Source organism: Aulonocara stuartgranti, assembly GCF_965226115.1.
Source record: "Aulonocara stuartgranti genome assembly, chromosome: 8".
NCBI lineage: Eukaryota > Metazoa > Chordata > Actinopteri > Cichliformes > Cichlidae > Aulonocara > Aulonocara stuartgranti.
This window is the reverse complement of record NC_138959.1, coordinates 26,860,806-26,887,922: the sequence shown is the minus strand read 5'-3', so window position 1 is coordinate 26,887,922 and position 27,117 is coordinate 26,860,806. Positions and strand designations below refer to the sequence as shown.

The 27,117-nt window shown below is 44.2% G+C and overlaps 2 protein-coding genes across 2 annotated transcripts in view; one reads left to right on the top strand and one right to left on the bottom strand.

Annotated features, from left to right (window-relative positions):
- Window positions 1-27,117, top strand: part of myocd (myocardin) — a 550,512-nt gene that overhangs the window by 285,772 nt on the left and 237,623 nt on the right. The gene's annotated exons all lie outside the window — the stretch shown is intronic.
- Window positions 1-27,117, bottom strand: part of dnah9 (dynein, axonemal, heavy chain 9) — a 186,561-nt gene that overhangs the window by 88,831 nt on the left and 70,613 nt on the right. Inside the window, exons 48-53 of the mRNA XM_082543074.1 lie at window positions 23,172-23,411; window positions 17,275-17,436; window positions 16,237-16,433; window positions 13,239-13,401; window positions 12,901-13,024; window positions 6,564-6,706 (exon numbers count right to left, since the gene is read on the bottom strand). Of these exons, the coding sequence (XP_082399200.1) occupies window positions 6,564-6,706; window positions 12,901-13,024; window positions 13,239-13,401; window positions 16,237-16,433; window positions 17,275-17,436; window positions 23,172-23,411 (1,029 nt within the window). The remainder of the gene's footprint in view (window positions 1-6,563; window positions 6,707-12,900; window positions 13,025-13,238; window positions 13,402-16,236; window positions 16,434-17,274; window positions 17,437-23,171; window positions 23,412-27,117) is intronic.

The window sequence follows — 27,117 nt, the reverse complement described above, 5'->3', positions numbered from 1 at the left end:
GCACGCCCCGCGGGCGGTTTATCCTTCAAGCTCGGGTCCTCTACCAGAGGCCTGGGAGCTTGAGCGTCCTGCGCAGTATCTTAGCTGTTCCCAGGACTGCGCTCTTCTGGACAGAGATCTCCGATGTTGTTCCTGGGATCTGCTGGAGCCACTCGCCTAGCTTGGGAGTCACCGCACCTAGTGCTCCGATTACCACGGGGACCACCATTACCTTCACCCTCCACATCCTCTCGAGCTCTTCTCTGAGCCCTTGGTATTTCTCCAGCTTCTCGTGTTCCTTCTTCCTGATATTGCTGTCATTCGGAACCGCTACATCGATCACTACGGCCGTCTTCTTCTGTTTGTCTACCACCACTATGTCCGGTTGGTTAGCCACCACCATTTTGTCCGTCTGTATCTGGAAGTCCCACAGGATCTTAGCTCGGTCATTCTTCACCACCCTTGGGGGCATCTCCCATTTTGACCTCGGGACTTCCAGGTTATACTCGGCACAGATGTTCCTGTACACTATGCCGGCCACTTGGTTATGGCGTTCCATGTATGCCTTGCCTGCTAGCATCTTGCACCCTGCTGTTATGTGCTGGATTGTCTCTGGGGCATCTTTACACAGCCTGCACCTGGGGTCTTGCCTGGTGTGATAGACCCCAGCCTCTATGGATCTTGTACTCAGAGCTTGTTCTTGTGCTGCCATGATTAGTGCCTCTGTGCTGTCTTTCAGTCCAGCTTTGTCCAGCCACTGGTAGGATTTCTGGATATCAGCCACCTCCTCTATCTGCCGGTGGTACATACCGTGCAGGGGCCTGTCCTTCCATGATGGTTCCTCGTTTCCCTCCTCTTTCTTGGGTTTCTGCTGCCTGAGGTATTCACTGAGCACTCGGTCAGTTGGGGCCATCTTCCCAATGTATTCTTGGATGTTCGTTGTCTCATCCTGGACTGTGGTGCTGACACTCACCAGTCCCCGGCCCCCTTCCTTCCGCTTAGCGTACAGCCTCAGGGTGCTGGACTTGGGGTGAAACCCTCCATGCATGGTAAGGAGCTTTCTTGTCTTTATGTCAGTGGCTTCTATCTCCTCCTTTGGCCAGCCTATTACCCCAGCAGGGTACCTGATCACGGGCAGGGTGTACGTGTTGATGGCCCGGATCTTGTTCTTACCATTCAGCTGACTCCTCAGGACTTGCCTGACCCTCTGCAGGTACTTGGTGGTTGCAGCCTTTCTAGCGGCCTCTTCATGGTTCCCATTTGCCTGCGGGATCCCCAGGTACTTGTAACTGTCCTCTATGTCTGCAATGTTGCCTTCTGGTAGTTCAATCCCCTCAGTTCTGACTACCTTCCCTCTCTTTGTTACCATCCGACTACACTTCTCCAGTCCGAACGACATTCCAATGTCATTGCTGTATAGCCTGGTAGTGTGGATCAGTGAATCGATGTCTCGTTCACTCTTGGCATACAGCTTGATGTCATCCATGTACAGGAGGTGGCTGACAACTGCTCCGTTCCGTAGTCGGTATCCGTAGCCAGTCTTGTTAATGATCTCACTGAGGGGGTTCAGGCCTATGCAGAACAGCAGTGGGGACAGAGCATCTCCTTGGTAGATCCCGCACTTGATGGTGACTTGTGCTATGGGCTTGGAGTTGGCCTCTAGTGTTGTACGCCACATCCCCATTGAGTTCCTGATGAAGGCTCTTAGGGTCCCATTGATCTTGTACAATTCTAGGCATTCCAGTATCCAGCTGTGGGGCATTGAGTCATAGGCCTTCTTGTAATCAATCCAGGCAGTGCACAGGTTGGTCAGTCTGGTCTTGCAGTCTCGGCTGATTGTTCTGTCTACCAGTAGCTGGTGTTTTGCGCCTCTGGTATTCTTGCCAATTCCTTTCTGTGTCCCGCTCATGTATTGACCCATGTGCCTGTTCATCTTAGCCGATATGATGCCTGACAGGAGCTTCCATGTAGTACTGAGGCAGGTTATTGGTCGGTAGTTGGAGGGGACCGGTCCCTTCTTGGGGTCCTTGGGGATCAGGACCGTCCGGCCTTCAGTTAGCCATTCCGGGTGTCTCTCGTTAACTAGCAGCTGGTTCATTTGTGCTGCCAGACGCTCGTGGAGTGCAGTCAGCTTCTTCAGCCAGTAGGCATGAACCATGTCGGGCCCTGGTGCTGTCCAACTCTTCATACTGGAGACTCTTTCTTGGATATCTGCCACTGTGATGGTTACTGGACCCTGTTCAGGGAGGTTGCTGTGGTCTGCCCTCAGATCCTCTAGCCACTGAGCATTGCCGTTATGGGTTGCATCCTTCTCCCATATGCTCTTCTAGTATTGCTCCGTCTCCAGCCTTGGTGGTGCTGTTCTCTTATTGTTCCCATATATATATATATATATATATATATATATATATATATATATATATATATATATATATATATATATATATATATATATATATATACATACATATATACATATATATACATATATATATATACATATATACATATATATATACATATATACATATATATACATATATATATATACATATATACATATATATACACACACACAAAGTTGACCCAGACAACAAAGTAAAGCTAGATTTCGGCTACGAGCCCGACACGGAACCCGACGTATTAGCCAGAGGTCCCTTTACTACGGTTCAGAGCCGCGGACCTGTTTTATATTCACGCGGAATAGTTTTCTATCTGAGATCGCTGCAAAAAGTGCAGCCTTACCTAATATCCACCTACTGTTACTCATTTTATATTAAGATTTAAACATCTAGTTGGTATTGCTATGGCGAATAACCTTCAGTAATAGTAATAAATCACACAGCAATAGTACATTCATGTAGTTGTAAAAAGCATGACAATATATTAAGTAATCCAAAGTATTCAGAATACGTTACTCTCATTGAGTAACGTAACAGAATACGTTACAAAATACATTTTGGGGCATGAATTCTGTAATCTGTAGTGGAATAAAGTAACCTTCCCAACACTGATTACTAATGATGATGTCAACAGAAATAATAATTTCATGTTTTTTCTTTTTTCAAGACTGCATGAAACATGGCTGTTCCACATCAGGCTGAACAGTCAGAGCCAGAGGAATAATACCAAAACTGTGTTTTTTGGCAAAAGTGGTGAAACAGCATCGTTGTTTCCACCTTTAGCTTGAACATTTTTCTTGCATATTTTGCAAAGTACCGTCCTTTTGTTGGAGGTTATTCAAATATCTCCCTTTTGAGATGCTTAATGTTCATCAGGGGATTAAGCAATATGGCATAAAAATGTAATGTAATTTGGCATGCCTCAGACTTTTCTTTGTGTTTCTATTTCTTGAGGATGATTTCTTGACAGACATCCTTCTACTCAGAGCATTTCTGATGAGGCTTTGGGAATCCCTGAGATATGGCTGAGGTAAGTGTTCTGCTTATAGGTCTTTGCAAATCATTTTGTTGGTGGAAAAATACAATTTTATTCCAGTCAAACTGTGTTATTTTAACCATTTGTTGCAGATTTGATTAAAGAAATGGGAACACCTCATTTGTTTGTTTGATACTGCTAGTGACAAAGTGCCTAAAGACATAATTTAAAATTGGTTCTTTGCTAAGGTGTCTGTTATGTGTAGATGCAACACTGATTCATCATTGAAGTCTGGTGCCTTTTTTATGCTTAAATGAATAACGGTCAGTGTTACGTGGCTTATCAAATGATACAACCCCCCAAACAAACACTGTAAATGGTCAGGTACAAGAACAATGGTTAACATTAATAGAGGTAATGTGGTATGACATGGTCCAGTATGGGACCAAAACAGTCACAGTCACTTGGCACACAGTGGTATTAACCACTCAGCTGTATTACTGTCGATCCCAAAAACAAGGTTATGAGCCTATAAACGAGCATAATATTTGCTCTTTAAAACAGTAAGGGTAAAAAATAGTGTCGTATTCTGCACTGATACATCTGATTCTGATAAATCCTCTCTAGAGTCTGTGAGGTAGGAGAGGATATGCTCTGATTTTCAGTTCATAAATAAAATACACACTATTCAAAATACTTTCCTGCCACAAAGTATTTGTCACAACATTTATCATGCATGTAGTGTTGTGTGTTTGCAATAAAATAACTCTAAACTCTGGTATGTTGCATAGTTTCTGAACAGCAGACTGCTTAAAAATGCTCTCAGTTAGATTTTTGACCCAGAAATTCTTTCACTATTTTCTGTCTCAAACAGTAAAATACTATAATGACTTGGCCAAGAATAACTGGCAGACTGATCAAAATATTTGAATAAAGTCACACCTGCTACAAACAGGACAGCCACTATATACACTCAACAAAAATATAAACGCAACACCTTTGTTACTGCTCCCATTCCCCATGGGATGGACGTAGAGACCTAAAATTCAGTCCAGATACACAATATAACCATCCCTCCCAAACAGTGGTCACAAATCAGTCCAAATGTGTGGTAGTGGGCACATCTGCCATATTGAGATAATCCATCCCACCTCACAGGTGTGCCACATCAGGATGCTGATCTGACATCATGAGTAGTGCACAGGTGTACCTCAGACTGCCCACAACAAAAGGCCACCCTGGAATGTGCAGTTTTTTGCGCTATTGGGGGTCTGGGGACCCAGAACCGGTCAGTATCTGGTGTGACCACCATTTGCCTCATGCAGTGCAACACATCGTCGCATGGAGTCTATCAGATTGTCAATTGTGGCCTGTGGAATGTTGGTCCACTCCACTTCAATGGCTGTGCGAGGTTGTTGGATATTCGTGGGAACTGGTACACGCTGTCGTATACGCCGGTCAAGCACATCCCGAACATGCTCAATGGGTGACATGTCCGGTGAGTATGCTGGCCATGCAAGAACTGGGACATTCTCAGCTGCCATCTGCCCTGAACAATGTGAACCATGATTCATCCGTGAAGCGCACACCTCTCCAACGTGCCAGACGCCATCGAATGTGAGCATTTGCCCACACAAGTCTGTTACGGCGACGAGCTGGAGTCAGGTCAAGACCCCGATGAGGACGACGGGCATGCAGTTGAGCGTCCCTGAGACGGTTTCTGACAGTTTGTGCAGAAATTGTTTGGTTGTGCAAACCAATTGTTCCAGCAGCTGTCTGGGTGGCTGGTCTCAGACGATCTTGGAGGTGAACCTGCTGGATGTGGAGGTCCTGGGCTGGTGTGGTTACACGAGGTCTGCGGTTGTGAGGCCGGTTGGATGTGCTGCCATATTCTCTGAAACGCCTGTGGAGACGGCTTATGGTTGAGAAATGAACATTCAATGCACGGGCGACAGATCTGGTTGACATTCCTGCTGTCAGCATGCCAATTGCACGCTCCCTCATCGCTTGTGGCATCTGTGGCATTTTGCTGTGAGACAAAACTGCACATTCCAGGGTGGCCTTTTGTTGTGGGCAGTCTGAGGTACACCTGTGCACTACTCATGATGTCAGATCAGCATCCTGATGTGGCACACCTGTGAGGTGGGATGGATTATCTCAATATGGCAGATGTGCCCACTACCACACATTTGGACTGATTTGTGACCACTGTTTGGGAGGGATGGTTATATTGTGTATCTGGAATGAATTTTAGGTCTCTACGTCCATCCCATGGGGAATGGGAGCAGTAACAAAGGTGTTGCGTTTATATTTTTGTTGAGTGTATTTCAGCAAACATGGGCTTCAAGACAATCCAGAGCACGTCCTAGGCCTGCATCACTGGATACTGTGATATCATGCCGTTACTTCCTTCTCCACATATTGTAAGCCTGGAACCACTGATCTAAAAGCATTTTAATCTGTGGCAGTGATAAAGTAATAATGCTGTTAGGTCTTCACTCAGCTCAGAGACACAGCCTCAGCAAATGTCACACAAACTCTATGAACAAGATTAGGTAATTCTTCGGGAAAACATCCTTTCTATTCAGACAATTTTGAGACACATAACTGCATAGTTAGAAATGCACTCTTGATATGTCTGTGCCCTTGGGATTGCCTTCTTTATTTATCCACTTGCCAACCCAGGGAGGCTTGAGCTGTTAGCGAGACAGAAGTGGAGGATGATGTGGGTGGTGTCGGTGGCGCATGCTTGTAATAATGACAGAATAAGCAATGCTTTGGAATCTGTCCCTCTCTAGGGGGAACAAAGCAGCTACGCGATGGTGAAATTAACTTCAGCTAAACGCCGGCTTTTCTGCCCGTGTCTGTGATTTATAACGACATCCAACACCTCCCATTGTACTCAAGTTCATCTGAAAGTATAGAAAATTGTTTGGGAAGAGGCTTCATCCTAAAACTGGATGTTTATCCAAGTATGAGGGGTTTCTTATTTAGGAATAGTAAATTAGAGTGTGAGGCGGCAAGTTATTGCTCTATTAAGAGCGGATGGAGATAAAATACAGATGCAGTTGTGTGGGAAAGATTAATGGAAAAGTTCCCCCTTGAAGAGAGCCCCTGAGAGCAACTTGATAATAACAAGTAAAATTCAAAATAGCAAAAAACACAGCTTTCACTCCTGTGCATGTCTAAGCGTCGGACTGCTTCACCTTGAGCTGTCGGCGAACCCGACTGATGAAGAACTTCCAGCAGTTTTCCTTCGTATCCATCAACCCAGAGCCACGGACCTCTGGCCGCACACTGCCAATGACGTTCTCCACCTCGTCATCTGGGAACAGGTCAGGGATCTCTCCTGAAATGAATAAAATAATTCACTCTGCTACCAGACCACCGAGCGTGCAAACAGCAGTGATTGTGTGTGTGTGTGTATATATATATATATGTGTCACGGTTCTGGGTCCGTTGGACCCAGTATTTTGAGTTCATTATGTTTTGGTACTTTTGCATCATGGATTTTCCTTTATGTTTCTCTGGTACTTGGTGTTTCTGTTATCTTGGTGTTTTTTTTATATTATGATCTGATGCTGTTGTGATTATGATTATTATTTAGTAGACTTTGGTCAGCGTCTAGTCTGTCTCTGTCTAGTCTGTGTCTTAGTAAAGTGTGTTTTGTTTCCTGTTTTACTTTGAAGGTTCTTGTTCCTGTCTGATGTCAGTATTCCGGCTTCGCTCTCCCTGTCTCGTTAGGTCTTATTTCTCCCAGCTGTGTCCCCCTTCTGTCTCTAATTCCTTGATGACTCCCTCAGTGTATTTAAACCCAGTGTGTCTTTATGTCAGTGTCGCGTCGTTAACGTCTGTTCACCCTCAGACCGTGCCTGTGTGTTCTAGCTTGTGTTTTCATGTTTGGTTTATGTTTTGTTTTCTGGCCAGCAATAAAGCTGTGGTTTTGATTCTCAAATCTATGTTCGAGTCCTGCGTTTGGATCCTCCTCTCCGCCTGCCCGCACACAGAGCCTTGACAGAACGACGCGACCAGTAATGGATCCAGCAGACTCCGTATGGTATCGGCGACCCGCAGTCTCCACCTTCCTCAAGGAGAGGGAGAGGCAGGGGGCTAGGTGTGCCTGGGAGCACGAGTCACCATTCGATGGGTCTCGTTTGGCTCTGGGTGGGTCCCGCAGCTTCCAAACTGCGATGGCTACCGCCGTTCCATCAGCTGTTCCGCCAGGGATGCGAGGGGCCAAGCGCTCTCCCTCGACGGCAGTAGCTCCTCCGTTTTCTGGCGTCACTCCACCGCTGCTCTCAGAATTCAGGCCCTGCAGGAGGGGCAAGCAGCGACGAAAGAAGGATTATGTGGTGGAAGACACTGGGCTTACTCCACTGCAATCCTTTGCTTTGTTTTTGGGACTTCCACGTTCGGAGCTACACAAACTTCCCGCCTCTTCGTCCCAGCCCGGCCCACCGAAAGACTTTCGGCCCGGTCTGCAGGAGGATTCGCAGTCTGGCTTATCTCCCTCTTCCCAGAGTGAGCGACGCTCACGCAGCCGTCGCTCCGCTTCCTCTGGACAGTCAGCAGTGGTGAGCAACAAAGACTGTCTATCTCATGCACCTCCTGAACTCATGAACATAACAAACAATAAATCCACCCCTAAGATTCTGAAGACTACCTGCCATTCAAGTGAATCTAAATCCACTAACTTAAAGGTAGTTGAGTCTGTGTTTGTTAACCCTGTGAACCCCTGCTCTGAGGATTTAAGAACCGGTTTTCATTCTGCCCAATCTGAACCTAGTGTTAAAATGAATAAGACTACTCCACTTAAATCTGGGGGGAGAAATGTTCGAACTGCTGTGAAATTTCCGGAGGCTTCAAGTTCTGTTTTCAAGTCAGCTGAAAGGGGGGTGGTTAATGTTTCTAAGCCAGCCTTTCAACCATGTACTGTTCAGCAAGGGCGCAGGCAGTTGGTAGGGACAGAAATTGCAGGCTGTAACTCAGGCTCTCTGAAGGAAGGGGCTGTCTGTTCCCCAAGGACATTTAAGGACTCTAGTTGCACCTCTCTACAGTCTATTAAGACCGTGGCTCTTCCCAGGGACTGTTCTGTCCCGGTTGAATGTTTCTGAGGTTGCCCACTCTGCTAAGACTATATGCCCAGACCCAGTTGGCAATATTGGGCATTTTGAGACCATTCCTGAGCTTCTCGCTCCTCCTGTTTCTGCTCCTAGGGTAGCTCGGGCCCAGCGTTCCCCTCCACCCATTTCAGTTCCTCGGGTGGAAGGGTTTGGTGTTCAGCTGGTGCCGGCACCCGTTCCTGTGTCAGCTGGAGGCTCAGGTGAGCCCTTCCAGCAGTTTTTGTCATGTTCAGAAGGCTCAGGAGGATTAGCTCAGTCACCATCACAACCACCATCACTACAACCTTTATGGCAGTTCCCAGCTCAGTTTTCCGATCAGCAGCCACCTTCAGCTCAGTTTTCCGATCAGCAGCCACCTTCAGCTCAGTTTTCCGGTCAGCAGCCACCTTCAGCTCAGTTTTCCGGTCAGCAGCCGTCTGTAGCACAGTTTCCAGTGTCACCTGGTCAGCAGCCGTCTGTAGCCCAGTCACCAACTCCACCACCACCCCCACTATCACCTCAAGTTCAGTTATCCATGGCTCAGTCGCTACCTCAATCAGACTTTTTGCAGACTTTATTACGGTCCATGGCCCAGTCAGTAGCGCAGCTAGTGCAGGAATCGTTAGCTTTGTCTTCTGCTAAATCAGCCTCTCATCTCCACCCTCAGTCAGGGGTCCCTATTGCCTCTGGCCCTGCATCTGCTCCAGCTGGAGGGCCTGAGGAGCCCGTCCAGCCTCAAGTGTCGTCAGCTGGAGGGCCTGAGGAGCCCGTCCAGCCTCAAGTATCGTCTGCTGGGGGTTTGGGGGAACCCAGCCAGCCTCATGTTTCGTCTGCTGGGGGTTTGGGGGAACCCAGCCAGCCTCATGTTTCGTCTGCTGGGGGTTTGGGGGAACCCAGCCAGCCTCATGTTTCATCTGCTGGGGGTTTGGGGGAACCCAGCCAGCCTCATGTTTCGTCTGCTGGGGGTTTGGGGGAACCCAGCCAGCCTCATGTTTCGTCTGCTGGAGGGCCCGAGGAGCCCGTCCAGCCTCAAGCCACGTCTGCTGGAGGGCCCGAGGAGCCCGTCCAGCCTCAAGCCACGTCTGCTGGAGGGCCCGAGGAGCCCGTCCAGCCTCAAGCCACGTCTGCTGGAGGGTCCGAGGAGCCCGCCCAGCACCACGCCTCATTAGCTGAGGGTCCTGGAGGACCCAGCCAGCACATCCTCACATCTGCTGGCGGTCCGGGGAAGTTTGTTCAGCTACCATCTGCTGAAACATCCCCTGTGACTCCTACATCACCGCCTGCAGCATTCACGCCACCGCCTACGGCATTCACATCATCACCATTTGCATCACCGCCTGCAGCGTCGCTGCCGTCAGGTTCCTCAGCCGTCCCGCTGCCGTCAGGTTCCTCAGCCGTCCCGCTGCCGTCAGGTTCCTCAGCCGTCCCGCTGCCGTCAGGTTCCGCAGCCGTCCCGCTGCCATCATCCACGCCTGGTCCGGCTTCAGCTCCGCCCACGCCGTCGCCTGGTCCAGCCTCCGCTTCTTCATCCACGCTTGGTCCGGCTTCGGCCTCCGCTTCAGCCTCGCCTGGTCCGGCCTCCGCTTCAGCCTCGCCTGGTCCGGCCTCTGCTCCGCCTTCGTCTTCGTCTGGTCCGGCCTCTGCTCCGCCTTCGTCTTCGTCTGGTCCGGCCTCAGCTCCGCCTTCGTCTTCGTCTGGTCCGGCCTCAGCTCCGCCTTCGCCTTCGTCTGGTCCTGCGGTTGCCACGCCGCCGTCGGAGCCAGCTCGATCCGTTCCGCCTTGCCTCTGCCGGCCATTTTCCAGACCTCTAAGGTGGCGTCATGGCCTTCGGGGACGGCCTCCGGAAAAGGTTTGTCGCCGCCGCTGGCATCGCGGCCGCCCTCCGGACCTGCTCAGTGGCCGCCACTGCCTTCCAAGTGGTCGGCCTCCGGAACTGTTTGCCCGTTGCCGCCGTTGCTGTGTGCACGGTCGGCCTCCAGAACTGTTTTGCCTGTCGCCGCCGTTGCCGTGTGCACGGTCGGTCTCCTGACCTCTTCATGGACTCTTGAGCTTTTGTTTCATTTTGTTTTTGATGTGCCTTCTTGTGTGTTTGGACTCTTGTGCTCCTTTTTGTTTCGGACCCTCCGTCCTGGGCCCCCTCCGCCCGCCCTGGCCTGGTGCTCTGTGCTTTTTCGTTTTGGGCTGTCGGGAGCCAGCCCTTAGAGGGGGGGTACTGTCACGGTTCTGGGTCCGTTGGACCCAGTATTTTGAGTTCATTATGTTTTGGTACTTTTGCATCATGGATTTTCCTTTATGTTTCTCTGGTACTTGGTGTTTCTGTTATCTTGGTGTTTTTTTTTTATTTAGTTTTTTTTTTATATTATGATCTGATACTGTTGTGATTATGATTATTATTTAGTAGACTTTGGTCAGCGTCTAGTCTGTCTCTGTCTAGTCTGTGTCTTAGTAAAGTGTGTTTTGTTTCCTGTTTTACTTTGAAGGTTCTTGTTCCTGTCTGATGTCAGTATTCCGGCTTCGCTCTCCCTGTCTCGTTGGGTCTTATTTCTCCCAGCTGTGTCCCCCTTCTGTCTCTAATTCCTTGATGACTCCCTCAGTGTATTTAAACCCAGTGTGTTTTTATGTCAGTGTCGCGTCGTTAACGTCTGTTCACCCTCAGACCGTGCCTGTGTGTTCCAGCTTGTGTTTTCATGTTTGGTTTATGTTTTGTTTTCTGGCCAGCAATAAAGCTGTGGTTTTGATTCTCAAATCTATGTTCGAGTCCTGTGTTTGGATCCTCCTCTCCGCCTGCCCGCACACAGAGCCTAGATAGATAGATAGATAGATACATCCATCCATCCTGCACCGTGGAGGACATGTTTCTGACAGAGTAGCACTCTGCATTGAAAAATCTCCAATCATGTTTTCCGGCAGCTGATGACTTCATCATATGATGAACTTCCATTATTATAGCTTTTACATTTAAAAATGTAAATATGCTTTCCCACATTCCTTTAATTATTCCAAGTTCACACGGACACTGTATGAGTATTTAATGCCAATGAAAAATGGAAGTAAGGGACCTGATGGGAGGGTTGGGTGGTTCTGTTGATGAGAGATTTCCTGCCTTTGTGCACATATTGAGAAAACACTCGACCTCCAAAATTGAAATATTCAACTGGATCAGCGTTTTACTTCAAATACTGTAAATGACTACTACATTCCTGGGATGCACATACATTGCAGCACTGCCCCAGAAATGTTACTTTATTGTGTCTGGATCCCTTCTCCTCCCTATAACAGGTGGGCCAGTCTGAACAAAACATGAACATCATCACACACAAGGCAATTATTAACATCTATATGTTTTTAAAAAGCCTTTCATATAAATTCTAATTCTTTGGATTTCCGTATATATTATATTTCATCATCCTCCCTGCAAATGCAGTGTCATGTTCTCCTTGGATTAAAGCCAGATTAATTTTGTTTTAGACAGCTTTGATGAAATGAGTAAAAAGTATGTAGTATGTGTATCATAGTATGTACCTCTAACGCCTTCAATAAGCTCACAGTTGGCTGTAGCTCACTAGATAGAGGAGGCTAAACATAAGGCTGGTGGCTCAATCCCTGGCTACTCCAGGCTGTGTGCCAAAATATGTGAATATCGATCTGAGCATGCTGAACTGCTAGTTACTCTGGAGTGTTAGAAAGAAAGCACTTGGGTGCAGCAAAAAGTGGTTGTATTAATGGATGAATGATGCACCAAATAAAGCTATACACAAATCATTCTATTTCCCATTTAAGCGAAACCAGCTACTAACAGTATACTGGAGTAAAAACATGTAATTCCAGCTTGTGTTTGCTTATATTTGTTGCCATAAACATCAGAACACCAAACAAAGCGTTTCATGATAAACATGTAATGGTGTTGCCAGGTTCGGTCGTTCGCACTACTGTCCATGCACGCCTCACAAGCTGCTCTTTTATTCGTTTATATTATTGACAGTAAGTAAATATATTTTGAAATATTGTGTCAGTAACGCACATATGACAGCACCCCGGGTAACTGTGTAGTTGTTCTTTTTGTTCTTTTCTTTTCAGGCAGGCAGCAGTGTTTCACTAAATAATGCATCGACATCTGCTGGCACACGCCTCATATCCTAAATATCTTCCTACTTAAAGTGATACGGTACACTCACAAAACTATTGCAAGCCAACATTAGCACAGATTGCTTTGCAGTAATTTTCTATTAACAGTAATTTCCATTCATTAGATTATTAAAATGCCCCGTTTAAATGTAGCTGTGAGTCTGAGCCTCCTCTGCAATTTTTCACAATAATGTGTTGGTAGCACATGAGTAATGGTGCCGAAAATGGCACCACAGTGATGTGTTGCTGTTGTGCAATGAAAGCATTTCTCTCTTGCTAAACATGACATGCAGTAATTAGCAAAACCTGCTGTTACCCGATGCCAGCAGATCGTTGACCAGAACGAGGAACTTCTCATCTGCCACTTGGGCATCAGTCATTAGGAACACAGTGCCAATATTCTTTACGCCAGCTTTCACGTAGAGGGACGCCAGGTCACTCTGGATGACAGGGAGAGTGAGAGGGTTGGAGTGGGAAAAGTGGCACCCATAATAAGATTTGTTATTTTGCAGCGATACATGCCCGAGTGCTTTAAATTTATATACTGTGAGGATTATGTTTGGCAAAAGTGCATGCACATAATAAACTTTGTTAGATTTTAAATGAAACATGCTTTTACAGGATGATCTGTTTGTCAAGTACTCCTCTTCAAACCTTTAGGTCAGCGATACTGTAGCCTTTCCTCAAGGTGATCTGGAAGACCTCCAGATTGGAGATGAAAGCAGCCAGCCGGGTCAGACTCTGCTTGCCGCTGCCGCCCACTCCGACCAGCAGCACATTACCCCGTGGAGACTCCAGGATTCGGTTTATCCGGCAGCTTTATGTGGAGGAGCAGACAGCCAGGGGTGGGAGAGGTGTGGGGGAGGAATGAATGAAAGGGTGAGACAAGAGAGCCGGATAAAAATGTCTGACTCATACAACAAATAGCAGAAGACAAAAAGGTTTGTCTCCTGCTCTCTCTGTTCTAATGCTAACTGTCACCACCGTCTACTCCAGACTGTTCCACTGACACGTACAGCAATGAAATATATCAAACATTACACTCAGCTGCACTGTGCTCCGGAGAATCTTTATGATTTTAGTAACACAAGACGTGTGCTGCTGTTGTCGATGAAATTACTTCATTATCGCTTCTGTTGCTCCGTTTGTGCCAAAAGACACTCACTTCAGCTGGCCTGGTAAATGTAATCTCTGACAGTTCAGTTGCTTCCTTTTCTTACACTTCTAATTATGATTCAGCAACTTTTCGAGCTTGCACATCCACATTAGCAAGTCATAGATACATCTTCTGCTTCTATGCTTTCACTTCTAAGTTGTTTAATGTAAATTAAACTCAACTGACACATCGACTAAGATTTATTACACTTCAAACTGCATCTACTTCACCATGTCAATTTCCACTTTATCCATTTGCATCTTTTACATTACAGTTAAGTGCGTTAAGCTCTTACCTGTAAATGTCGACTTAGTTGCTGAGAGTGCTTCAAATCACAGTTTAGCAGCTTTTGAAAGCTTTAGATTCAATTTTAACTGTCGTTGTGTAAAGCTCCCAACTTCTTGAACTGTGTTCGTCAACAGTACGGCTTCGTTTTGCAGCTGCTGTCAGTTCTAAAACTTCACCCATTTTCACTTAAATCTCTTCAAATGCTTTTATCTTTTTCACTTTAAATGCTTTCCGTGTCAGTCCTGGGCTGGAGATGACGATACTTTAGCTTTTCACATCTGACTTTTTCTATCTACAATAAATGCTTTCACTTAACCTGACACCTGAGAGTCAGTTCTCTGATGCTGTAAACTCACTTAAGTGCTTCAATTTAGATCTTTTAAAATTCAAGTGAACTGAAATCTCTCCAATTAACAACTCGGTTGCTTTTTTCTCTTTCACTTTAATTGCTTTCACTGCTTTGGCAGTTGTTTCCACGGTTCAAAAATCAAGTGACACTTTTCATACTCAGGTAAAAGTTTGACTACTTGCAGCTGCTAACTCAGCTGTTTTCAGTGATAGTACACAAACTGCTGACTCTACTTCCTGCAAGGCTTAACTTGAAAGTTTTCCTCCTTTGAGATGCCATACTTCAACTCATCTACTTTTAGCTTCCACCTAAGATCCAATCAGTGCTTCAAACCTAATGTGAGTGCGCCCGGCTTACAGTCGCAGTGAATTTAAAATTAGCTCCACATTTCATACCAAAAACAGATCAGATATGATATCACAGTTAGAGATGAACTATTTACAGTAGCTAAAGCCATAAATGTAAGAAAGCACACTTTTCTCTTTTCATTGGTTAACTTATCTATAAAATGATGAGAAACAGTTTCTGTATCTGTCTGACAGATAATCTTACTCCATGCTAACATTTCAGGACATAAATCTATGCTGGCTGATAACAGGTGTCAGACATTAGATAGACAAAAGAGCTGACCTTTACAGAACAAGAACTTTGTGGTGGCATTATGACATCACTTTGAAAAAGTGCATTGAATAAGCAGGCAGAACTCAATCTTTTGCTCGCACACATTTTCTAACCAGTCATCACCTCCTTTACTAAAAACTTGTCCACGTTAGTTTTTAAGAATGTTATTTTAAATCCACTGAATATTGCCCAAGTATTGTTGTTCTTATATGTTGTTAATTACCCCACAAAAAGACCAAAATCAGTAAGATGTAGTCATGCTATTTTCCTTACTACGAACCCATTGATCACTAATTACTTTGTATACTGAATGTTAATCTATCTGCCTAGACTGCAAAGAACTTTGGGTCATCTGCTGTTAGTTTAGATGTGCCGTATAAATAAAAGTCTTATAATTACACATTTTAGAAGACTTTAAGACGGGAAACTGGTAAAATAAAAAAAAAATATGCTACAGAGGCCGGGGTGACATGCAGACTTTTTTTTATTTAATTAAAATTTTTTATTGAAAAATGTTGAATCTCTTTAGCATTTATTTCATCTGCTTATCTACTCGGTGAAGTGGCTGCTGTTACTTCTCTAAATTCTTTTAGTCTTAAAGACTTCTTAGTTAAAGAAACTCTCCACAGAGGAGCAGCTCAGGAAGCTGCTGTTTTGGGGAAGAGAAAAGCAGCACATCCTGTTCTAATCAGTCTAATTCTACCCCCGGAGACCTGATTGAAGCGTCAATCAGTTTAGGTTTGTTTTCTTAACAAGGTGTTTAAATAAGGCATTTTTATTCAGTTTGAGATTTTAAACCAAATATGGAAGAAATATTAGCTACATGTTAATGTAACCAATCTGGATGTTATTTCTAGGAATAGAAAACGCTGATCAAACGTTCTGGACGACAGGAACTGTGGCACAGAGGACTGGTGTATTTGGCTATTTGTGGAATTTGTTGACTGTTTGTAAAAATCAACTTTAATGACGACAGATTTTTTGATTCTGAATCTTGCAACCAAAATACTTTTAGACTGAGCATCCAGTCTGGATTAAATTGTCATGATATATGCTATTTTTTATTTTTTCACAGATTCACCTGTCTCTATGTTTGACAGTCTATAAAATGGAAGCGGTAATCCTAAAATACCTTGGAAGCCAGCCGACTGTCTTGACAGACAATAAAAAAACAGATACATTTTTTTTAACTCTATCTGTAGTCCTCCTCCTCCCCGGGGTTTCAAACTTCCACTCACATGTGAGCCATGGCGTCCTCAAACAGCACGAGGTTTAGGGTGGCGTTGACCTCATTGTAGCTATCCAGCACCTCCAGCAGAGTTTTACTTAGGCTGCTCCAGGACTCTACGGCCATGTATCTGGCCTCCCCCTGACCATGGGCGAAGTGGCAGTACAGGTTCATCTCTCTGGTCTGCTCCAGAGTCTCCTCCATGTCCTCAGGAGGCACACACGCAAACACACACACACATTTCAGCGATAAACATACATACAGACCCACACACTACCCCTGTCAGCATAACATTAGTGTTAAGCCTAAACAGTCTGGACAGGGACACAGCTGAATATCACAGCTGCGCAGAGGGTGACCTAGTTCATTTTCACTCTGGCAAGTGTTAGGCCCAAAACATTTGACTGGAAAGACTGTGTGTCTGTTCAGCACGCTGGTTTCCTCGGAAAACAAATAGCTGCAGTAGATGTGATGAATTAGACTATTTTTCTACTTTTTTGCAAGCTTACATATTTATCACGTTCAGCTGTAGTATTTAAAGAGACTATAAAAGTCTCTAAACATTGTCTTGTTTGCATGTAAAAATATAGCAGTAAACCATGCTGCATATTGCTCTGTGGCACAGGGGCAAAATGTCATAAGTTTACCTTAGCTGCCAGCTGTGAAAACTATACATGAGCAGGGTTATTCTCTCCCTTCTCCTTCTGTGTGTGTATGTACACATACACTTGTCAGGTTCTTCATTGTGGGATGACTAGTGTGCATGTGATAGAGCTAGGGAGTGCAGTGAGGGAGCAGTGGACAGAAAACCATTAAAATGTTTTCCAATTTGCCAGGCTGACAGCACGGACATGACAGGCAGACCCCCACACCACACTGATTAATATTCTCCCCCAACATTCCTTTTTCTCCTCTCCTCGCTGTGTTGGCCACTGATGTCCAGGTCCAGACACAGAGCAGGCAGCCTAATGATCCCGCACTTCCCTCCCTCCCCAGCCTCCAGCCTCCCGCTCTTGTCTTCCTTCGCTGAACTTTGTAAAACTCTCACCTCATAGAACTTCTTTACTGTGTCTGCCTGCAGCCTATCAAAAAGCTGGAAGTCCTGCTCCTCCACCAGCTTGTCTCTGTAGACCCGGTTCGACTCATGCAGGTAGATTTTCAGCAGGTCTAGGGGGGCTTTCAGACACTCACCGGTACAGAAGAGAATGCCCTGAGCAGGGAAAGGAGGGAGGAAGGTTTCAAGTTTCATTCCGTTTATTCCACAACGAGGAGGGAAACACAGCACACTCACTGCAGGTAAATCAATGGATATTGAGTGGACAAGCTGTTAGGAGGTGTGTCAGATAAAACTAAGAAATATGGGATCACTTTTCTTTCAGCGTGTAGTCTCAAGGGTATTGCTGCGTGCAGAGATGGAAGAGTGACCAAAAAAAGAAATAAATAAATCAGGCACAGACTCCACACATCATTCCCACAGAGGCTTTAAACACAAATCTTATGCTCTAACCTACATTTTAATTGGATATCAGTCATTTATTATAAGTTTAATGCACTTTTTCAGATATGTGCTGGTTAACAAAGAATTTCAGATTTCATACATGACCTCCAAGGTATGACAGCAAAGAAGAATTTAATACAAGCCACACTGCAATCCAGCTCCACTCCAGCTCCTATTTACGGTAATGTAATACTGACCTGATCAGTGTTATGTCTGTTCTTATTGATACCAGCTCTGGAATGCACTGGAGGGCTTGCTTCTACTGTCTCCACTGCTGGGTTTCTAAGAAAGCACGTCTCAAGGAGAGGGAGTCGTGCTCAACAGAGCTAGAAACTAACTGCATATGGAAATTTTAGTCCTTTTGGACCATAATGGTACTAACTGAGCTATAATTACTGCCTTGCTGCAATTTACATATTTTACCTGCGCAGACACATATGCACACTGAAGACTTTGCAGGAAGTGTTAAGAGTCTTAAAAATAAAACTTTAGTAGATAAACTGAATATTTAATCCATTGCAGACACGAAAAAGTCAGGTTAAAATCAAAGAACCCCCCCCACCCCCCACCCCCACCTCAAAACTGGGGGGGATCAGTCTGATTCATCTTCTTTGGACTGTGAATATTTTGAGCAAAACCTGTGTCAATTCAACATGTAAATACAAAGCTATTTGATGAATGAAAATTTTGACAGGCTGATGAGTCAAGTAGCCAAGATTTCAAATAATGACATACGAATGAAGTGTTAGCCTAAAACTGAGCAATCAGATTGCTCTAAATGCTGAATCAGACAGCTTTTTTTCTATTCTTGGCTCCTTCTGATATCACTGAGGGGTATCATGCTATGATTATCTAGGGCATGTGTTTATGAGAGGCAGCCAATCACAAGAAAGTTAGCTTAGAGAGGAGGAAGAAAGCTTAAACTTCTTTAAGAGGGGATGAACTGAGAAGCTACACAAAGGCAAGAAAACAAGGATTATTTTGAAATGTGAATCATGAAAAGCTACTCGAGGTCCAGGAATAAAAACATGGAGGAAATGGAAATGAGCAGAATTAGTCCCTATTAACAGTAAGCTGTGATGCATATCTGTTTTAAATTTTATGGCAATTGGAGACAACTAAAAATATAAACCCCATGGTGGTGTTTAAGGAAAAGTGAGAGCTTATTTCTGGCTATCATCAAGATTCATCTTCTTCTGAGTTTGGCCAGAAGCAGTAATTGCACTCAACAATATCTATAAAACAACTGAGCCAGCATGGCTGAACATGAATGTGTTTTTTTAATTTATTGTTTTTGTGGGTTTTTCTTTTCATCCCTTAGATTAAAACAAAAAAGTCACGACAATGAGCAGATGAGTGTTTGGTGGATGATTGATGATTAATGCATCTCTAGAGAAAGCCAGTGTGATGCGACGGCTTTCCCACGGGGACGCTGACGATGAAGCCAGGCGGATCTCGTAACAGTCTCACCGCGTCACATAACAGGTGCCGTATAGGATGAGAACAGGCTGGAGAGGCGCCCAGGCACTGTTTGTTCCCCTCTGCACAGCGTTACCCAGGAGGCAGCGGCAGAGGCAAGCAGATGCTGTGTGTTTCCAGCCCCAGAACTTATTCTAATCAACAGAATCATCTCCGGGGGTAAAGCCAGCTGAGTCTGATCTGACTCCATATCTGAGCCGGCTGAATGAGACAACTGGCTGCTAAATCCACTGTGTAATTGTGCAGATGGGAGGTGTGCTCTGGGTGTGGATGAGTGTTCTTAAGATGCAAACCTAGCCTGAGTAATGGACACCACTCCGGCTCTACCAAAGTTAAGACGTTTTCCACGAGAATGTGTGAATGATGTCATATTTTTGACTTTTAATAGATCCAGCTCTTTCTACTTCATTTCTTTGTTTAATGGTGTCAATCACGACTCCCCGCATTCATTGTGTACAAGTGTGCTTGAGCAAAACAAAACACCATATGGCACCTAACTCTATATAACAGTAATAATCACAGCCTTAGCTGTTAGCAGTATCACTTGAACAAACTGAGAGCAGACAGAACTTTGTTTTTCTTCTATCCAGCTGACTTTGGCATACTATCTCATCCTCCGTGCCCCTGATCTTTCATTGCTTTGTTCAACTCAGAGGAGAGGGATTAGAGAGCACTTGGTGTCGGCATGTATCTGTCTGTCGTTCTGTCTGCAGCATGCTCGCTTTTCTCGTAGCCTGACAGCTGCTCCAAGCCCCAAACAATGCTTCCCCTGCTAACAAATGCACCCAGCTGACTATCTACAGAACATCATGCAGACATATTGTGTAGTCAGTACAGTTTGGCTTTGGTCTCTCTGCACCATCGTGTATTCTCTTTCTCTCCCTAGTCTCTGTCCTCCTCTTTCACTCCACATCCATCTTTCCCCCCGTCTCCTCCCTCGCCTCTCGAGCGTCGAGGAGCTCATTTAGGCTGACGTGGAGAAGACAAGCCCATGGATATGCCCGCTGGTCATGGCAGAGAACGAACGCTGGCAAACGGAGTTCTTTGACAATGCTCCCAGTCGGACGGCAAACTGTTTGTCTAGCCCTATTAGTGGAATTTGGCTACTGTACTTCACTTATAGTGCGTTTAATCCGCAGGGTGGAATGATCAAACTAAAGCCCAGGAAAACTGAAGATTTATGGAGACAATGTGTCTGCTCTCTGTCTACTCGCCAACTTTTTTAAGGACAGGGTACTTTAAAAAGTTGGCGAGTAAAGGAAGGTAAAGTTTAGAAAGTATTAGCTCCTGTTAACTATTCAGCAACCTCCACTAACCTTAGAACTTTGCCAGCAAACAGCAACAATCTTCTCAAGATGCAGCCTTGACTGTTTTGTGGACCCGCTCCTTTTGTCATTTTCAAAAACACCTTTACACAGACCACTGCAAGCTCCCACAGAGCTTCTAAGCTTGGCTTTCTGCCTCATTAGTGTTGATTATAATGAGACAGCTTCCTCTGGCTACATCTCCAAGTTTTGAAGAAAAGAGGAAAAAATCAATTACAAAAAAAGTCCTCCAATTATCTCAGCTGAGGCAAACATCTGAAACATCAAGCTAGTAAATACTGACTGACAACTATTTAGGCCTCATAGCTGAAATGAGAGGAAACGTTTGTACTGTCAAGCCAAATACTTTCCCACTTTTGAAGGTGTAAAAGCACAGAGGTATGGCTGGGAAAATACTGCCGAGGCAGAGCTGTAAGCTAAGAGGTTTCTCGCCTCTACCCACCTGTCCTCGGGTCTTTGCGGCGAGAACTGAGTAAAAAAAAAACTTCAAATAAGCTCCAGGAGTCCATTTTCTGGCTTTCTTTACATTTCCTCTCAGGATGGGGAGAGGAGACAGCTTTGACATTGTTTCCTCTTTGTGGTTATTAGATGTCCGATCTCGCTGTGCAGACCAATTAAAAAAAAAAGATTTTGATGAAAGAGGCAGAATGGCTTATTTAAACACTAGCTTCAAAGTGTTGTGGTGCAATTTAATTCCCAACTTTTTGACGGCAGCGATGTGTGTGATCTAGGACCTAGAAGCTAAGTCTTTAGGTGGTCAGGGCGAGTGCATTGGCAAGGACGATAAGTAGGCTTTAATCTTAAAGTGCAGAAGGCTCAGCATACTTCATCTGACAATCTGGTCTAAAAAGAGTCTCTCCTTGTGACGGCTGAACACTGACATTGCATCTACATCATGCAGTGATTTGCCAGGTGTGGTGGGATGGTTTAAAAACTTTATCTGGCTCTCTCTTTTCTTTCTTTCCTTAAACTCAGTGAGGCCTACCACATTATCTGTTATAGAAAAGTACCGTAACCCAGTGATGTAGGACTGTATGAATTTTGGCATCTAATATTGCTCTCTTCAGTGTTTGGCAATGCTAAAATATTTTTGTACTGTGTACTTGTCTATTCACTAAGTGTTGGTATTTTATCAATGCCTGAAGGTCTAGCTATTCTAGCTTCTTGAGTTGCTGTTTCGAGCCCTCCAGTGTGCAGCACAGAGCTGTCTTTACCATTCTTGTTTCTGGTGAGATAACTAAAGACACTCCCACATCTCCACATCACAGTGGTGTCCCCACTGGTTTTGCTGTTCTTCGATCCACACCATCCTTGGCGTGGGTCACAATAAACGTGAATAATAACTTTCCATCCACCCATAAATGAACAGCACATGAGGGTGCTGAAGCCTTTCCCGGTTGTAATAAGACAAAAGACAGGATACACCCTGGACACCCATTCATTAACATTCACCTACGGCTAATTTAGAATCACATGTAACATGAAAGTCTTTGGATTGTGAAAACCAGAATTCCTAAAGCAGACCCACACAAGCACACAGAGGAACTGCAAACTCAGCTGGTCACCAGGTTCAAACCTCACTGTGAATCGTAAGCACTGCATCACCACTTAAAGGAAAATCTTGATATTGTGACAAATATGCACAAATAACAATATTGCACATAGCTGCGTTCCTTTTTGTATGCTTTTATACAGTTACACTTGGAGACTCTCCTGCTGCCTCCCTGCACTTACATTTTGTGCTCAATGAATTTGAACTTGTCTACATTCTTCTGGGGCAGTGAAAGTTGTCACTTGAGGTCCATCATGTACCAGTCATTCTGAACCACACGACGTGCTTGGCAGACCACAGGCAGATGATTGCTGTCCTTTTAAGCTTTTGCTAATGGCCTTTTTGGATTCAGCTGCTATTTTGATTTTGATTGCTGGTATTTTTGGGCAGTTTTTGCTTTTAACTGACCGGCTTTGTTTGTCATGTTTGTGAGTTTTGCTTGCCCAAACTCTGGAGTGAAATTTCAGCCTATATGAAAAAAAAATCAGGATTAGAAAAGAATCTAAACTAGCATAGTTTCACACCTATATATTCTGCACAGTGAAAAACTCAGTTGGACCTCAGTTGGTCCTCTGTAAACTCCAAGCTAAAATTATGAAAAATCTAGTTCCTATAGCTCAGTGGCTTAAAGCATTAATTATACAACGGAGGGTGTTAAATGAGAGCCTGCCCTCCATGAAACCGTGGAGGATTCTGACAGAAATATTGCCCCAAAAGCTTCTCCCCTGACAGCTACAGCGCTCTGATATTATATTCATTTAAATACATTAAATCATCACTAACACCCGTGGAAGTGCAAATCCATTCTATTTTCTGTTACACTTATTTCAGACTTATTTCTGGCTTTCAGACTCAGCTCTTAAATCAATAATCATTTAGATGAGAAATTAGTGATAGAAGCCTGGCTCTACCCGCATGGGAAGCAGAGCCGTAGAAACAGAAAGGAGCAAGTTAAAAGGAGTGATGTGGAAAAAAGCTCCCAACTTTATGGAGGTAACTTCTTGCCTTTCGTTGTGAGAAGTTTAGCTTGAGGTCATACCTCTCAAATCATTTCTGCATGGATAAATCCTTCTGGTGTATGTGTTCAGTACCTGGAAAATGTTGGAGAGGTCTCGCAAGTTAAAGATGTAGTGGAACTTGACTGCGGTGGGGAGGAAGGCGGAGGAGATGCGCTGGTGCAAGGCCAGGGCTAACTGCACAAGGGTGGAGCAGCTTTTCTGCAGGGCAGCACTGAAACCCTCTCCTCTCAGGTGCTGAGACAGAATGGAGGTGTAGATGGTGCTCAGGGCCTCGGCTCCGGGAAACGACAGGGCAAAAACTGAGAAGTGGCGCTATAGAGGGGGGCAGAGCATAAAGGAGGCAAGAGTAAACACATGTTTGTCACTTATTATGCAGTCGGTTTGTTTCCAGAATGAAACCAAGGGTCACCTTGTGGGTGTTTGCAGCAATAAGTGAAGAAAGGCTGTCACCCAGTCAAGAATGACTTTAGAATTTAAATATGACAGGGTGAATGTCTGGGTGTACAAAGTGTGTGACTCCAGGTCAGTCAGAGTTTGTGTCTGTAAACAAAAGTCATTTTTAATCTAACTGCAGAGGACAAGGTCAGAAATAATCTGCATTTAGCCAAGTACCAAAACTTTCATTTATTAAACAAAAATGTCCCTCATTCTATTGGATGTCTGCTGCTCCACAACAAGATAAAGAAAATTAAGTGCTGTGAGAAATTATCGTCACTCAAATTTTAATATTAGACAAAGATAACCCAAATGAATACTAAATGCAGTTGGTAAATAATTTCATTTATAAGGAGGGAAAACAAGCGTGTAATCAAACACAAGTAATCAAAGTCCAGACTTAAATCTGATAGAGATGTGTTGTCATGACCTTAAACAGGCCCTTCATGCTCAAAAATCCTCCTGTGGTTGAAATAAGACAATTCTGCAAAGAAGAGTGGGCCAAAGTTCCCCCACAGCAATGTGAAAGACTCATTGCCAGTTATCGCAAATGCTTGATTGCAATTCGCTGCCAAGGGTGACACAACCAGTAATTAGGTTTATAGGACAATTACATTTTCCCATAGGGCCTGCTAGGTTTGTAAAGCTTTTTTCCCCACTTAATAAATTGAAATATTTCCTGGAGCAGCAAGTGTATTTTACTCCACAGTTAAAAAACAGTCCCTAGAAACATTAGTATTTACACCTGCTCTCTCATTCCACAAAGTTCGTTTTTAAAAAACATCAGAGACAGACGGAGTGTTTTACTCTCCTACCTATCATGTCTGCAGCACTGATAGTACAACTGCTGGAAATCTCTCCTGCTGAATCACCTCCTCCTGCCCCTAATAAAGTACACTAAATACCTTCAGATCGTTGATCTCTCTCTTCTTTAACGCTGTAGCCATGTACCAAAGTTTGTCCCCCAACCTCTTCATTGCAGGCATGTCTCACTAACTTTTCTACAAGCTGTTTCAGTGTAATGACAAGCGGCACCCTGACCTACCGTCATCTGTTCTTTTTCTACCAGAGGAAGCAATCGCAACAGTATCGAAAAGAATTCAGTCCAACAATCTTCCTACAGTTGAGCATTACACTATGGACCTGAATGTTCTGTGAGAACGTTTTGATGTTCATGTTAAAGTCCTTTTAAATTGGAGTCTGCAGCATTGTTCTCTTATCTAAGCCCTGCAGCTGTTGATCTACTCCTTCAGATGTTAGATATGATGCTAGCCACAAAATCATTTAGTGACAATATGGCAAACAATGCTCAAACGACAACTAATTGATGTCAGTCTCACTCTGTGTTTTGATTCTTTCACTTATTAAATTCTTGATCTTTGACAGATGTTTGTTTTGCCACATTTACTCTTTACAGCTTTACTGGTACACCTGTCTATCCTCTCATTCTCACATATGTATTCTGTCTTGATTCCGCTCTTCTCTCCAAAGCATGCCTCCACCTTCATCAACACACTGAAAGCAAACATTATATCAACTGGACCAGCCCCCTTTCTGTTCTTCATGCACTTCAAAGCTGCCCTCACTTCTGCTTACTAATCCTCTGAACATTTTCTTTATTCAGCTCCACTCTTTCATATGTACATTTCCATCTGTATCCTTAATCTTCCTGGCCAGCTGCATATCTTTTCCAGCTCAGTTTCTGTGCCTCACCAATTGTTACAGGTCCTTTTCTCTTTCCTTATGTCCAGCCTCACATATAACTCGCCATAATCCTTTAACCACCTCTCTCTTTGCCGTATACCAAGCCTCCCAGTAGTCCTGTCTACTTTCTTCATCTCTGCTTGTTCCACTTTTTATTTGCCAGCATCTTCTTTTAAATAATCCTTTACTTCCTTATTCCACCAATTCCATTCCAAGTCTCCTGTCCTATTTTCTCTGTGCAGAAAATACACTAAACACCTTCTTGGCAGGTTCCCTCACCACTTCAGCTGTACTTTCACAGTCTTCTGATAACTTTTCCCTACCACCCAGAGCCCGTCTCAGCTCCTCCCTGAACTCTGCACAATATTAGTAACAGTAAAGCAAGTAGAATAAAATTTTATTTTTATAGCACCTTTCGAGACAAAGCTCATAAAGTGCTTCACAACCGAGCCAGAGCATTAAAATCACATAAATAAATATTTATTTTTCAACTACCACCCTTTAATCATTGCGTCTACTTTCCCTCGCTTCCTCTTCTTGATTTCCAAAGCCAACATCCGAGGTTGCCTAGCTACACTCTCCTCTGACACCACCTTGCAGTCTCCTATCTTTTTTACACTGCACCTTCTGCAGAGGATGTAGTTTACCTCCCACCACTCTTATATGTTATCCTGTTTTCCACACTCTTTCTGAAATATGTGTCCAACACAGCCATTTCCATCCTTTTAGCAAAATCCACTGCTATCGGCCTGTTTACATTCCTCTCCTTAACCTACCCAACAGCTCCTCGTCATCTTTGTTCACTTCATGTCCACTGAAGTCTGGTCCAGTCACCACTCTCAGTCCACTAGTGATACTCTCTACCACTTCATTCAACTTACTCCAGGAGTCCTCTTTCTCTTCTAACTGACATCTAACTCACAGGGCACATCCAGTGACAACATTCACCCTTCAATTTCCAGCTTCTAACTTCTGATCCTGTTTGGCACTCTTTACCTTTATAACACTATTCACACTATTCCTACTCAACTTCATATCTACACCATGACAGAACAGTTTGAATCTACCTCCAACGCTCTTGGCCTTGCGTCCCTTCCCAATAATACATCTATTGTCTTTCATTCCACTCTGGCTGCAACCTCCTTCTTAACCTTTCATCTCTATTATTTTCTAGTGGATGGTTCCCCGTTTTACATATGGTCTCAGATTAGGCATGGCAGTGCAGAGTCAAACGGCTTTCCCTGGGACATAACATAGAGGACTCTGATCTTTTGACATTGCTTTTACTGAGACTGTAACTGAAACAACTAGATTCATACAGCAGAGACAGATAGACAACTGTGAACATGGAAAACAACTCTTCAAAGCATCAAACGAGTTAGTTTTTCTAATGGTTGTAAAACATTTCTATCACGACTGTTTGTGCATGCTTTACATAAATGTTATAAATGCCTCTTTGAAGTCATCTTTACATCCCTTTGTAAAGCATTATAAATTACCTTGTGTCTGAATAGTGCTACACGAATAAATTTGACTAGTGTTGTAGTAAATAGACCTAGGCACTTTGCAGTTGTCGAGTTGATCACAAATGCTGACAGAAAATATTCTATAGTCAAACAATGAACCCAAGCACACCAGCAAGTTAACGAAAGAGAGGCCAAAATAGAAGCAAGGTGTTGCAGTGGCCCAGTCAAGCCTACATCTTAATCCATGTGGAATCAGTCGGTAGGACCTCAATAAACAAAAGTTTCGCCATAACGATGCCATTAATAAAGTTATACAGAACATTATTACTGCACCTAAGCTACTGAATGGGGTGTGCATTTTCTTTTACTTTAGACTGAAACCAATGTATTTTAAAAACTAGTGCTTGATGTGA